Below are 14821 nucleotides of genomic sequence, written 5' to 3'. Positions count from 1 at the left end.
ATTAGTCTCAGTGTGAAATACTGATTCTTCCCTGGCAGTGTGGGAAGCTAATTTTAATTGAAAGGTAACTTCTGACACAAGGTGATGCTGAATTTTATAGGTTTAGTGTTTTGTTTAGTGATGTGTCTTGGTGCTACGGTATATGCGTTGTACTTTGGGGACAAGTGGCAAAACAGTGCCTTGTGTAAAGCAGCATTAGTTCTCCTTTTCCTTCTTTGTGAGTCTTCCTGAGTGGCTGCGGGGGAGGATGGCACTTTGCAAGGACCTGAAGAGAGCTGCCTGCTGCCTTCTTGCCCTCCCATGGGTACCCTGTACTTCAGAGCTCTGCCTTCTCCCAGCTAAGGCAAGTTTTGTTTTGTTTTATTACTTTTTTTTTCCTCTTAGTTTTGCTGCTGTGTAAAGGCTTTCTAAAACACCATCTCTAAAGTGTGTAAGGCAATGATACAGTTTGTTAGAGTAACTAAAACCCTCAAAATGAAGTACCGAATTTCCACCTGATACACTAAGATCACCTATAGGGTCACTCAAAAGACCCCATTGCAGTGAGAAGCTAACAGTGGCACCACCTCTTCTGCCACGTGCAGGGCTGGACTAGTCTTCATACTCGCTGACTTTTCAGACTCCTTGAGAAAGTGTATAATCAGTCATTGCTAATTTCCTGATTCTCTTGTAAATGCAGATTGTAACAAAAATGCAAATCCTTTTTTCCTTGTGTGGCGTCCCTTTTGATATCCCGTAGAGACACCAGTTGCTTGGGCATAATGACTCCAAACAGCATAATTTATGCCTTGTGTAGTGTTTCAATTAATTTCCTTTTACTTTTCTTCAGTTCAGGTGCCTTCAAAATCAAAAGTAGTCTTGTTTTCCAAGGTGTAATGAAGTTTTTGAATTAGCCTAAGATACAAGGTTCACAACAATTACAGGTACTTACAAAACAGTGCCTGACGAGTATCTGGAGTGTATATTAATGTTAGCAGCTTGCAATATTATGTAAGATCCAAAGTATTGAATCAGTAGGAATATAAATTGTTGTGCATATTGTGCAACTTCTTAAATTCTGTCAAATACAATTTTTCCTTCCTTCACTCACATAGGCTGTCCATGTGGTTAGAAAAAAACAACAACAACAAACCACCAACAGCTTTTGGATGCTGAGATGAATTTATTTGGAATTTACTACATTGCCATTTCACTCCCTCTGCCCTTTTCCCCTTTCGAGATTGCTAGTAGGATCTGAACGGTCACAGTTCTCAACATGAATATGAGAGGTGATCCCAGGAAATACTCTTTGCATCGGCAACATTCTCCCAAGGGTTTGCCCTTTAGAAATTCTACCATTGTATCTGATGGGGTGGATGCAGAGTAGTTTTACGCAGAACCCTGGGGAAAACAAGATGATAGAAAACATCAGATGACCGATGAAGCATTTGTTCTTCCATACTAACTATTTCAGAAATATTGATGTTTTCTCTCTTGTCTTTTCCGCTAAGATAGCAATAGTGGAAATACCAATAAAGTGAAGACACTGTGGTCTTAAAAAATAGAGATAGTGGTTGGAGTTGTTGGCTTGGTGGAGAAGGAAAGATGGGGGCAGGGAGAAGGTGGGAATTCCAGCTTTAGTGAAGAGAATAGCTCTAAGGCATTTTACAGAACTCAATTATTTGCATTCTATCATAGCAGCAAAAAGTTCTGTTTGTAAATGGATAGAAGATTCAATGTTCCAAAATATGTACCTTGCTTAACTACTTGGCTAGCTGCAAGATAATACATCCTACATGGCCTCAAGACAAAGAAACATTAAATGAAAAATAGCTATTTACCTGATCCCCTGATTTGGACTCCATCATCAATGGCATTTCCATTGTGGAAGAATTTAATGGGTCCAGAGAGCTCGCCAGAAAAGGGAGCGTACACGGTTGCTCCATCAGAGCAGATGACATCCACACCCGTGTGCTTTCCTTTCCCGTTGCGTCTAGAACCAAATACATAATTAGAAAAGTCTCTTGTCAGACCTAACATTAGAGGGAGATCAGTTAGCTTGCTACAAGATCTGGAAATGTGTTGTTTGTACTGAGACAGTGTTGACGCAGTTGACTCGCTGAAGAATCTATAAAAAGCTTTTTGCTGTAGATGATGTCATGTCGTTTAGGGCTGATCATCTGTTAGAGCTACAGTTTTGCAAACTGGAGGAAAAAATACTGCCTTTCTTCCAAGCCTTTAAACGGAACTGTGAAGTGACAGAAATGTTGGTTGGCAGGTACCTGTGGAAGACATCAAGTCCAGCCTTCCACTTGAGTCCAGACTGTTCCCAGCACCAGGTCAGGTCCAACACAATTTGGTCTGAGTCATAAAAACCTCCAAGCACAGAGGTTTTTCGAACAATTTGAGCAACCTGTTCTACTGTTGCATTACCCTTGCAGTGAAAATGTTGCCTCATGTCCAACCTAAACCTTCAAAGCTGTAATTCTTAACTGACTTAAGCAAAGTTCAACTCTATTTCAGTGGAGCAACAACAAAACCCATGTGTTCTGCTTACAGTACCTTGGAGCTCCGTAGTATCCGCAGCCGTACCTATCACAGCCTCTTATCTCGTTTGTGGGATTCCCGGCGCACAGTGTTGCCCAGCGTGTGTCTTGTTGTGGGAATGGTGGAACAACTTAGAAATACAGAAACATAGCAAAACAAAGTTAACTTCTAGGTTCTAAGTGTTTGTAGCTACTAGTTTTCATTTTAGGTAGGAAAATACTGAAATTGCATCCCACATGTAGTTGGATGTCTCCTCCACAAAATTTGTAATCCTTTAGGATTACTGGATTGTAACGTTTCTAAATTAGGGTTATCTCATATAAGGAATATACTTTAGAGACAAAAATTCAAAATTATTGCAGTTCCTAGAGTGTGATCTGAGGGACAGGAAAAGACTCAGTTTTGTTTATTATTCTGAGCCTGGGCTGATAGGACTGGGCTCTTTTAAGTCCTCCATTACTACCAGTGTAGTATTGGTATTTGCAAAGAATCGATCCTAAAGTCTGCCAGGATGCAGTACTGAAAGCACTAACAGTTAAAAGGGCACAAGCAGAAGAGATGCCTGATTCAATTTATTGCTGAGACTTGATGCTGCTGTGTCATGGGGGAACAAGAAATAGAACGTGATAAGCTGATATATTTTCTTCCTCTAAGATGCCTACAGTCCTGTCCTGCTATATTTATAATGCTTATTTTCTTTCTTTCAGATATTGCTGTTGGGGAGAACCTAAGACAGTGGAGACTATTGCTATTTTATATTATTGTCCTTATTTGAAATTAATTAATAACTCCATTTTTATTCATTATACTGCTGATTCTGGGGTTGCAATTTTTTGTTGGTGGTGGTTGTTGTTTGTTCATTTTTACCAGGTGTAAGCAGATGAGTAGGATCAGAGTGGTCGCAGTTCTCAACATGGATGTGAGAGATAATGCCAGGAAATACTTTTTGCATTGGCAGCATTCTCCCGAGTTGTTGCCCTCTGCGGATTTGGCCTTGGTACCGGATGGGGTGAATACAGACAAGCTTCACACAGTAACCTGGAAGAGACGGGAGAGGATGTGAGGTCAGGAAGAACCAGCTGTGTCTATTCTTGGAGTGACCAAGAAACCTTCCCCGCTAACCTTTTCCTGGAGCCTATAATGCTGAAACAGAAATATAGTCAAGGTACCAACATTCCTGAAATCAAAATTTCTTGGATTGCTGGGGAAAAGAGTGAACTGGAAAACAGCGACAGGAAAATGTCCTCTCAGCAAAACGGAGGGCATATTTCTGATACTTCATTTTTACTGTTTCCTTTTTTTTTAATTTATGTGGTTGTTTTCCTGCTACCTGTTTTTTCAACTCCCTTCTTCCCTCCTCTCCAAGAAAAACATAGGAAAAGGACTATATCCAGCTGTGGTGCTGATTTCTGATATTTCTTAGCAGCAGTCTAGTTGTGCTTCAATGCAGGAACTAGAGAAGGTGTAAAATTAGTCAACCCTTTGCTTGAATTGAAGAGCCACAGAAACCTTACTCAAGTAAATAAAATGAATAAATAAATGCCTCAGAATAACATCTGCTGTCATGACTTGCCTGATCCCTGGATTTGGACTCCATCATCGATGGCATTTCCATTATGAAAGAATCGAATGGGTCCGGAGAGCTGGCCACTGAAAGGAGCGTAGACCGTCGCTCCGTCGGCACAGATGACGTCCACGCCCACGTGCTTTCCTTTGCCACTGTGCCTGAAAACAGAAATATGTGATTAGAGAACTCTGTCAGGCTTAACATCATGGATAAATACATCAGTTAAACACCACGCAAAATCTGAAGCTTCTCTAACAAAAGTTTTGCATCTGCAATGAAGTTGGAAAGAAATAGTGGCTTTGATCCATCTTTTTTTTTTTGTATTAGTCTGATCTTTTTTAAAGGCAACTGAGATTTCACATTTTAAGTATATTTTTAATTTCCCCAAGTTCATGGGCTATTTCAAGCTGTTATAGAAAAGTACGCCTGTTCTACCCCAAAATAATCTGTACCGGTGTAAAATAGAATCTTACGTTTGGAATTTCCTCATTTAGAAATTCAGAATTATGACGATGGACATTTCTTAGAGTGCCTGAGGAGATGAGGTGACAGGAAAACTCAGGAAAGGCAGGCGTCATTCTACATATAAAACCATTTTTCAGGGAAATGTAACCTGTTTTGTTATGAGGTATCTACTTAAAGACAACAATGCTGGCAGACTTTTGACTTGGGTAAATTAATCTACTTCCTGTAAGCTCTTGCCGAATGTTAGTTAAATATCTGGTCTATAAGCAACTTCTGTTTAAACTCTGCTCTTTCTCCTGTCTGACGATTTCATGTAGGAAAGCAAGAGCAATCGCCGTTGCTCCTGCTGCGTTACCTGTCGGCACCGAACTGGCCACAGCCGTATCTGTCGCAGCCCCGGATTCTGTTGGTGGGATTCCCGCTGCAGATCTGTGCCCAGTGTTTGTGTTGTTGTTGAGGTGGGTGTGTGTCCAGCTGCTTGGCAAAAACTTTACGTGCAAAAGAGGAAAATGGGGAAAATCCAACTGTGTTCTTAGTACAGTACAACAGAAAGCGTTAATGTGCAAAATAGAGTGTTTAAAGCGGAAGACTTGAGCTCCTGGGAGTTCATAATTTCCGAAACTGTAGGTGAAAGGACATTGTACAACCTACTGTATAGATTTGATCTATTTTTCTTGAGGTCTTATTTTAAGGTACATACACTGAACAAAGCAAAGCTACAGATTAATATTTTCAATATTTATGAAATAAGTCAAATTTGCTTTCACTTCATGAAACCTCTAAACATGTAATTATATGACTATAAATGCACCATCTAATTCCATATTTTATAATACTAATAACTGTACCTATTACCATTATTCTTTGTCAAACTAGATTGAAAAAACCTCAGCATTATTTATGTTGGAGAAATGTCAATAATTCATTACTGTCTGCCTAAAACCAGTGAAGACCAACTGCAATATAGTGATTTCAACTCACCAGTGGACACCAAGCTGACCAGAGCCACCAGGCTGAGAGCTGACATCTTGTGGCTGTTTCACCGGTGTTCTTTGATCAAATCAAAGACGTTGAGCGGTAGCTGACTGGGGTATTTATGTGTTTTGAAAACCTGAGTCTGTTGTCTTGGCCAATCAGTCTGGAGAAAAGTATTACAGCTCCAGGGAGATGGTGTTGCCATATTAGGCACTGAGGATGTCTACAGTTGTTAGAGCTGGTTGGGAAAGACTGATATAATTGGTCTCTTAGCACACAGTAACAGATGGAAATGAACAATCCCACATTTCAGGAAGCTCTGGTGGAATGGTTTCTTAACACCTTTTCTTCCCCCTCCTGCAGCAAGGCCATGCTTAGGCCAGAAATGGTAGGAACAAAGAATATGGTCCAGAGGATTGAGCTGGAGGGAAAAGATGAGCAACACTCCACAGTGGATGTAACCAGTGAGTCCTTCACTGCTCATTCCAGTACTGCCTTCCTGGTGTGTGTGCCCATTAGAGCTTTCTAACTGAGTGACAGAGAACACATGCAGTTGTAATGTTTGTTCACTTAGGCTAAGAAATACAGATGCTTTTGCATGGAAACTTGTCTTTTTTTTTCCTGTTCAGCTGAAATTATCACCTAGCGTGCACTCAAATTCATGAAGTCTTTTCACTGAAACCCTAGTTTTTTGACAATTGAATTCTTACTAAAACATCTTCAAGTTCTGAAACAGTTGCCAACCAAATTGCATGGCATAACTGACATGGAGTTAGAAAATCCTAGGTTTTAAAATGTTTCATTTAGTATTCGTTTGATTTCAGGTGTTGTACCATTAAGCAGACTCCTTAGTGTCTCTTAGTCCTTCAGTTTTATTTTTCTGCACTACTTACAGAAAAGCATTAGATTTTCTTTACAGACATGTCTTAATTAGTATGAAATTTAAATGAGTCATGGTGTTTTCACATGAACTATCTGATCCTGCATGTTACAGAAACCTCTGGAATCCTGCAGGTTTTATTCAGAGGAGAAACAGATGTCTCTCTGCCTCACTTCTAGTTTGCAAAGAGCATCTAAACAAATGTGTTTGCCCTCCCTGGGGTTATTACAAGTGACCTTGGTGATTTTTACCCATCCTGCCAGAACTGCTGTTTTTCACACTTGTAACCACCAAACAAACATTTATATAAATGTTATGTCCCCTCAGTCTAGTTTTGATGGGGCTTTTGGTTGTACTTTCCTCAATATAACATAGTCCAGGCTTACAAATGATACAAGGTGCTGGTAAGAGCTCTCAGTGAGTGTTCAGGACTTGGGGGTGCTAAAATGTGGGTTTGTGTGACCCTTGCCAGGAACAGCCTTTGTTGTTACAAGCTGGGAAACCCTGTGTAATATTCTTTCCAGACCTTTTCACCTTCACAAATCTCCTCGGCTTTCTTTAGCAGAGAGAATCAGCAAGGGAGGTGGTATGGGTGGCATCTTTCGGTGAAGATTTCATGGAATAGAGGTAGTAAAGCATTTCCAAGCTTGGCTGGCTTGATACTAACTGTTGTAAGTGTTGGGGTTTTGTTTTGTTGTTTGTATGGGTTTTTGTTTGTTTGTTTGCTTGTTTGATGTGTGTTTGTTTGTTTTCCTGTCGGAAATAAAGCCATTTAAAAATAGGGACTTTATTTGGGTGGTGCCCCACCATTCCCAGTTGAGGGGTCTCTTGTAGGGTTTCTGCAGTTAGATCTCTCAACTAAATTTAATTTCTGCTTGATTCCTGGCTGCCAGTTTGCACTAGTAGTTTTAAACATCTCATTTATATAAATTTTAACTGAGGCAGACCTGCCTTGAAAAGCTAATGATTTTTATAGGCTTTTGTGAGCTCACATGCTCCTAATTTTACCAAGGAAGGAACTGCAGCACCTCAATCAACTCTACAAGGCCTTGCGAAGCAGAGGCTGGGTGTATAGCCAGCCAAGCTGGTAGGCACGAGGAGAGATGTGCGACTGTGTTACAGGTGCACACACACTGAAGAAGCTTTTCTCCGAATTCTGTTTTGCAGTCTGGTACTCTGTAAATAACTCCAAGATACTGCTTCTTTGTGTGGTTTTTTTACTTTTTTTTTTTTCCCCTGTCTCATTTGTGTTACAGAGATGACTCCAAACTGCTCATAGCTGTGTATATTTTTTTATTTTTCTCCATATATTTTGCTCTGGTCTTGCTGAAACATGGCAAACTGTCATTTGTTACGATAACATATCTAATGCACTTCTTGTCAAGTATTCTTAATAGAGCAGTTTTCAAGTGTATGATATTGCAGTTCAGATTTCTCAGTGTGTTCCTTGTCTTTCCTGGGTGAGCTGGAGGTGACAGAGCTCTCACCTTGGGCGTGAGGAAGCTCTGACCCGAACCTGCTGGGATCCTGTGTTGGGCAACGGAGATGCCAATATAACAGTCGGTAGGTGCAGTTGTGAAAGACCCGAATTGGCTGCTTGGCACACACTAACAGAAGGATATGGAACAACTGGCTGGTGTTGCACAGCTCTGGGAGCTGGAGTTGCACCATTTCCTTCCCTATGGCGGGGAGTGGGCACAGAGATGGAGGGAGCCGGCCCAGAGCGCTGCGAGAAGCACACTGACTTGGGAAACGCTGGCGACTTTCTCTTGAACGAATGGTGCGAGTTCCCCGGTTTGCCCCTTTTATATCAGTAGTATCTTCCCTGGCTGTGTCAGTCCCTTTGAGGTATTCTTAGGGACTGAGCAAGAGTGCAGCGGGCAAATGTGAGTGTTTGGGCTGATATCAAGAGGCAGGGAATGAGTTAGGACTGATGCTGTCCAGGAGAAATCCTGACTTTGCTATTCAGCCTTTCCAAAGACACCCTGACGCTGCTGAGTAAATTCTGTCCTGTTTCAGGAGGGTCCACTGCCAGTCACCAGGACTTTTGGATAGATGGTACCTGCCATGCATGTGGCCATAAACCTTGCAAATGTTAGACTAGTCCCTCAACATGTTAAGTGACAAGGTAATTAATGAGAAAAGTCAGATGGTAAAATTAGGGACTAAGGTTTTCAGAGTTAAAAAAGCTAGAAAACTGTGAGACACACCTGGGCAATGGTAGTGGACGTTTTGAGCAGAGACATCAGCAAAAGCCAAGGCCAAACCCTGAGGCACAGCGAATCCCATCCCCAGCCAAGGCCTGTGGTTTCCTTCCAGCTGTGCTGCCACTCCCCTCTGGTTGCCCCTCAGCAAAGGCTGGTTTCTCCTTCATTTCCTTTACACATACTTCTGCTCGGTAGGATTCAGCCAGCATCCAAATACCGATGATTTGATCCACAAAGTCCTTCTTCTTTGCAGCCACTGTGGAGCTGCCGCCCCAGCAAATTGGATAAATGAGAGCTGCACATCTCATTTTTTGCTAATGTTGCAGTATCATAACTGTAGTTTTGCCAGGCTTCTTAGGAGGCAATTGAGAAGGTAAATCCTCTTCCTGTAATAGATACATCTCGCAGAACAGTTGGCTTTGTCCTTCTCGGCTGGCCTGGTGTGTTCAGTGTGAGAGCAAGTCAACGCTGAGCTGCTGACAATATGTTACTAAAGAACCTTAAAAACCATTTCTTTGAAAAATGCATAACATTCTTTGTGCTAATCATTACAAAACAAAATATGTTTTAAAAATTAACTGTAGAAAAATTTACTTGTGCAATTAGCAGCACAGACTTTCATGGGGAAAATCAATCTGGCACAATGTAAAACAAATTCCACTCGCTGTTTGTTTAGGCCTCTGAGCATTGGCAAGGCTGAGATAAGAGAATTTTGCCTCAATGATTAACTGAGCTTTGTGTACACAGCTTATACTGTAGTATCGCTGGAAAATCAGCAGGTTGCGCCAGCTGATCAGCCAAAATCTTCTGACTGAAGTCTCCATCTGCCTTTATTAACATCCTTACTAAGCCTGACTTAGGCAAGTTTTAATAAGGAGGATTGAGCAACACAAAATTTTTTTGCAATTTACATCCTATCTCATGGGGTGGATGAAGCTTAGGCTGATTCCTCCAAAAGTCCTTTAATGTTTGGGGAAATGGAAGGATACAGTGTAGTTTGGGTTGCAACTTTAGGCAGTTACTCCTGGACCCTGTGATACAAAGTTATAAAATAAAAGGGATTGCAAGGAAAAGGATCCCTGCAGAACCGGTGCAGAAATAAGGCAATTTTGCGTGGCCTGAGTTTCCAACTCTTGCATGTAAAGTCAACTTGCCCCTGCTACTTCACCCAACCCCTTGCTCCTCACCTCGAATATTCTAGAACAGTGTATTTTACCAGCCCTTTATTTGTTTCCCAGAAACAGCTACGTGTTGTACTTTCCCTTCCTCTACAGCCAGTTATTTTTTTACCAGTCTGAAAAGATAAAGCTGGATTTACTTATACCCTTTACCCCAATTGCTCTGTAACCTGAAAGAGAAAGTGGTATTTACTTTTTCTTTGCTGCTGCTGGCTGATGGCCCCAGCTAAAAGTGTAAGATTTAACATTTGCCCTGTGCCACTCTCAGGCGCCTGCAGGAGCATCCTGCATCTCTGCGACAAAGCGCTGCTGGAAAACAAATCAGAGCTCCCTGAAAAGGTTTGTGAAACCAGACTCTGGGGACACACCATGTTGTCGTTAACATGCAAGTGAAGCTGTTACCCGTGGAGGAGCAAAACCGGTGTGTGTGTTGGCTGGAGGCTCAGAGTCCTGCTCAGTCTTTCATTAGGATTCGCATGGAGAAGTGGGGGCTTTGATTGGGACCTTCCCTTTTCAAAGATGAGAAGCTGATAACTGGGTTAGGACCTGGGATTTTAACCAAGCAGGAAACTTAGGTGGGAGTCTTTCTTTTCTGCAGGCAACCAACTTCGTGACAATTTAAAAAATTGATCCAAACAGGAGGACACTGGGGACTTTTTCTGAAATGTCTCCTTTCGGTAAAAGGAAAAGGTTATATTTTCACAGCAAACTCAATTGCATTGATTTACCTTCAAAGTCTGGTTGCTGTCTGCCCCTGCAGCTTTGGGCCGTATGTTTATAAGGATGTGCTGATTTTTCATCCATAGCAAAATTAAAGTGGTTCCAGGGGCAAGTGAATGGGACGCAGCAGGTTAAGCACTTTTCACTGGTGTATCAAATATTCTCCTGTAATTTCTTAGAAGAAATCAATCTGCTGTCAGGACATACACAGCTCCCACTGAAGCAGCTTCTCTACTTATCCAAGGCTGCAGTTGCATTAGTAAATATGTGAGCCTGCAGCACTTGTAGAACACCTTAGCCCTTGAGACTCCCAGTAGCATGTTTGTAGCCTTGGCCTGAGAAGGCCTGTTCTATTAACAAGAGCTCGTTACCCCAGAAAAATCTTCAGCTGATTTGCTAATGGAAAGAAATGCCTCACTTGGACAAAATGAAACCTGTGTGTGCCCAGGTAATCCTGAAGCACGAGTCTGGGGAAAAGGAATAAGTTACTTCATTAATGTTATTTTATGTTTTGGGTCGTAGGCCCCAGGAAAGATTTGGGTTTCAGCTTTATACAGGTATTTTTTTTCTCCCTAGCTGCACTAAAAAAGCAGAACCAGACCCAAACTGTGTGACAGCACCAAAGGAATTCAAAGCGATTTGTAGTGAAGCAGCTCTTTAATAATGTGATTTTTTCATATGCAAGCACAAGCGAAGTTTCTGACTTATTGAAGAAATCTTCATTTTTGGCTGCAAAGGGAGCAGAGAAGTCCAAGACAAGGGAGCTGCAGCACAGCTCAGTGCATCGAGGATCCACCACCCCCCAGCCACTCATCCCTTCCCCACCACTTCAGCCGTCATCAACGAGTGCAGTGATGTGCAGGACGTGATAACAGCTTTAAAACACCTCTTATACCTTACTCTGAATCTGTTCATGGTCAGATAACTGCCAGATTTTGCTCATGGGTACTTTTTACATGGGAAAAAACTATTTGAGGCTCAATGGCTTCTGCTTTACTAGAGTGATGAATTAGGCCCAAGCAATTTAATGAATACACAAGCTGGGGGCTGAAGGCTTTGCCCTTGATGTGCAGCCACCTGTTTACAGGTTGGGAGTAGGATCTGTTAAGTCACAGTTCTGGATGTGAACGTGGGACGTAATTCCTCGGTAGACGCTTTGCATGGGCAGCAGGACGCCGATTTTCTCTCCCTTCTTGATGGGGCCGCTGTGCTTGACTGGTTTGATGTAAAACATCTGAATGCAGAATCCTGGTAACAGGGGCGAGAGAAGAGGGAGAAACTGTTTCTTCTGTGAAATGGTTTAAAAAGCCTGGCAAAGTCATAATGTTCAGTAGCAAAATACAAGTTATGATAAAATGTGAGAGATTCATCAGCAGGAAAAGTTACAGAAAATGCTGTGATGCTCCTATAGCATCAAGAAAAGAGAACAAGTAAATAAATTAACATGAAGAGGGTGGGGAAGGGGATTAAGGTGGGTAAAACTGCATGGGCAAGTCAGAGGCTGTTCCTTTAATTATCCAAAGTCTGCAAAGGAACCAGCTTCATCCTTTGACTTTTTTAATAGAGGTGAAATGCTGTAATCTTTTCAAATCTACTTTCCTGCATTAACAGAACCTGGATATCAAAGTTACAGTTTTCATCCAGATTCACATGTGAGCACACTGCAGTTCAGGCTGGGTTCATTATTTTTGCCTCAGTTTAAAGCTCTATAACCAAATCGGCACGTTTTGCAATCACGCCTTGCAAGATGCATGTTTTTCAGCTCTGGTACCTGATCCCGACAGCTGGACTCCATTGTCAATGGCGTTGCCATTTCCGTAGGGCCTGACCTGCCTCTCGATGGTCCCCGTGAAGGGTGCGAACACCACGGCGCCGTCCTCGCACACCACGTCCACCCCCTTGTGCTTCCTCCCTCCTCTGAAGAAGAGCAAGGTGGGTTAGACCACAGTGCGGCACCTTGCCAGCTAGAAACCCTCGTCTTCTCCAATTTTTTCACTTTTTATCTATTTTAAGAACATTTCAAACCCAGCCATCTCCCATCACCCCAGCCCAGGACCTGGGGTCGTCGTATCTGCCGCAGCCCTGGGAGTCGCAGCCTCTGATTTTGTTTGCAGGTTGACCTGAGCAGATTTTTGCCCATCGTGCTGCAGTAGCTAGAAAAGAAGAAAAGAGAAGATCAGAAGATGAAACTCACAAGCTAGAAAGGGAATTTCCCAGCCAGTGTTGTTTAATCAATAGCAAGGGCCCTTTGGACTTTGCTGTAACCATGGGTCAGGCTTCAGGGAACTAGAAAGTTGTTCATCTTTTAATGCAATTTTAGGAATGCAATAAAACAGCAATATTTTTTTGTTGTTGTTTGTTTTATGCTTTGTCCAGTGATATTTGAGGGTACTTAAAGCAGTGACTTCAAAGCAGAAATGCAGAACAAATAGATCTGGAGGGACACCATGGAGGGACTCCCTCCTCTCCCATTGCCCTAGGGCAGACGTGGGGCTGGAGCTATGGGATGTCTCTACCTGGAAGGTGACCTGAGACACCCAGGATCTTGGAATATCGAACTGAAACTGTGAAAAACAGGGCTGAGAAAGACCCACCAAGTTCATTCCTATGCCCTAATGTGGGCTCCAGTCAAAAATAAAAGCTGTCATCTACCTTTTATTAACAGTATTTTCTATCTCTGTGTATTTCTATATTTCTCTTTCAAAGTGGCAGCTGGCAGGGTAATATCCTTGTATTTTTTATTCCAGACTCCACAGTCAAACCCATGCTGATCCTACAGCCCTGGAGGTGTCTGAGAGAGGGAAGATATTTACAGGGGAGAAGGGGGAAGAGGCAACCCCTGACTTGGTACCCTCTGCAAGTCTTATAGGACCACTCCCCCATCCCTGTTGGGCGCTGGGAACATACGCAAACAGGGGAAATGATGTGCTGGCACTGAAGGTCTGGTGCTGAAAGGATGCAGGAAACCTCTAATGCCTTCCTCAAGCAAAACAACTCTTTGTTCTAGGTAGCCTTCCTTTATTTTAGTGAAATACGTATTCTTTGTGGAATCAAAGGTGATGACATTAAACACAAAAACATCTCTGGGAACGCTCTCTGCTCAGCAGGCTGATCTTTAAGGAAAAGGCTTTTAAGAAAACACACATGCTGTTAGTAATCAATATGCCTCAGCTTATTCTTTTTTAGTCAATCAATATTATTACTGCAAGAAAATTTTGCCACAACCCTTTATCATGTCTAAAACATATTTTTCCATGGAGGTTTTTATGCAACGTGAGAGGGTTTATTTTCAAAAGCATAAAATGGCAGAGAACAAATAGAAAGAAAGAGAGAGAGAGAAAGAAAGAGAGAAGGAAAGAAAGAGAGAAAGTTAGTTACGAGTGAAGTTCAGAAGAATGCAGCTAACTCACCACTGGAGATGGCAATCAAGAGGATGACTGCTGTGACTTTATGCATTTTCATGTGTCTTGAGAGCTCTGATTTCAAACTGAAAGGTCTAAAATATTTTGCTTTCTATTTATACACCCCAACAGAGGCTGTATCCAAACTTTTCCAGCCAATCAGAAAATCTATGTGGCCACAGTTCTTTTGCTTGCAGATTCAGGCCAACAGTAAGACCTGACGGCAGCTCTCAAGGTCTACAACCAGCCTGGCTAATTGGTGGTGTGGAGGTTCCAACCTATTTAGCAATAGCAGCTTTTGTTTACAACAAAACCATTGATATTAAACCCAAATGTTAAGGATATTTTCTACCTGTTCCTGCTTGTTGCACAATCCTGAAGTTTATCAGGATAATGTAGGTGGAAAAGGTGAAAAGAGTTCAAATTAACTTAAAAAAATATTTGGGCAGATGGATATGTTGCCCTCTAACCACGGCTGTTGCTTTATTGAAGGAAGTTCAGCTGGGTGAACACAGCTCTGTGTCATGCTGGAAAAATCTGATTAGGTGTCCTGTGAAATGAGAGCTTTGTACCCCATTTTTATTAGCCAGCTTCATTAATGCATCCTAGATATTGCCATGTTGCTGATGCTGAAACTTCAGCTTTAACAGTGGGAGAGACACGTGTTTACAGTCTTCACTGTGCCTGAGCAGAAAAATCTTAGAAACCCTACAATATTGTGGCTGAGCAAAATTACATGAAATTGAAGAAGAGAACACTGGAACACGAACAAGGGCACCTTGAGTGTTGTTTCTGGGAAGGGAGGGAATGCAATGCCCTAGTTTACAGCCAGGAGCTGGAAACGGGTCTTTGACCGCCCGGTCTGTGTCACGGGGAACCACTGACTGTTTTGTTTCTCTGTG

At 42.1% G+C, this 14821-nt stretch overlaps 2 protein-coding genes across 3 annotated transcripts; both read right to left on the bottom strand.

Moving 5' to 3' along the window:
* Positions 1–1142: 1142 nt before the first annotated feature.
* On the bottom strand, positions 1143–9091 carry LOC136107745 (myeloid protein 1). Of its 2 annotated transcripts, none has more exons than XM_071814746.1 (7): positions 8624–9091; positions 4914–5046; positions 4100–4251; positions 3394–3564; positions 2542–2656; positions 1821–1972; positions 1143–1380 (listed from the first exon to the last, which is right to left on the bottom strand). In XM_071814746.1, exons 1-7 carry the CDS (start codon positions 8700–8702, stop codon positions 1190–1192), a joined length of 993 nt encoding a protein of 330 aa, XP_071670847.1. In that variant the 5' UTR covers positions 8703–9091; the 3' UTR covers positions 1143–1189. The 2 variants fall into 2 exon arrangements, with proteins under 2 accessions (XP_071670847.1, XP_065705094.1); XM_065849022.2 differs by lacking the exon at positions 8624–9091 and adding an exon at positions 5540–5690.
* A 2065-nt stretch (positions 9092–11156) lies between these two features.
* LECT2 (leukocyte cell derived chemotaxin 2) lies at positions 11157–14085 on the bottom strand. The gene is made up of 4 exons (XM_065849068.2): positions 13929–14085; positions 12575–12671; positions 12290–12435; positions 11157–11766 (listed from the first exon to the last, which is right to left on the bottom strand). Exons 1-4 carry the CDS (start codon positions 13978–13980, stop codon positions 11600–11602), a joined length of 462 nt encoding a protein of 153 aa, XP_065705140.1. The 5' UTR covers positions 13981–14085; the 3' UTR covers positions 11157–11599.
* Positions 14086–14821: the final 736 nt, after the last annotated feature.

This window comes from Patagioenas fasciata, chromosome 14, assembly GCF_037038585.1.
Source record: "Patagioenas fasciata isolate bPatFas1 chromosome 14, bPatFas1.hap1, whole genome shotgun sequence".
In the NCBI taxonomy this organism is placed as follows: domain Eukaryota; kingdom Metazoa; phylum Chordata; class Aves; order Columbiformes; family Columbidae; genus Patagioenas; species Patagioenas fasciata.
Note: the sequence above shows the minus strand (reverse complement) of the source record. Positions and strands in the feature narration are given on the sequence as shown.

Coding starts and splice junctions, on each gene's coding strand:
- LECT2 (XM_065849068.2), bottom strand. CDS start 13,980: ATGAAAATGCATAAAGTCACAGCAGTCATCCTCTTGATTGCCATCTCC. Junction 12,672..13,928: donor CTTGATTGCCATCTCCAGTG/GTGAGTTAGCTG, acceptor CTTCTTTTCTAG/CTACTGCAGCACGATGGGCA. Junction 11,767..12,289: donor AGTCCAGCTGTCGGGATCAG/GTACCAGAGCTG, acceptor CCCTGTTACCAG/GATTCTGCATTCAGATGTTT.
- LOC136107745 (XM_071814746.1), bottom strand. CDS start 8,702: ATGGGATTCGCTGTGCCTCAGGGTTTGGCCTTGGCTTTTGCTGATGTC. Junction 1,973..2,541: donor GGATACTACGGAGCTCCAAG/GTACTGTAAGCA, acceptor ATTTGGTTCTAG/ACGCAACGGGAAAGGAAAGC. Junction 1,381..1,820: donor AGTCCAAATCAGGGGATCAG/GTAAATAGCTAT, acceptor TGTTTTCCCCAG/GGTTCTGCGTAAAACTACTC.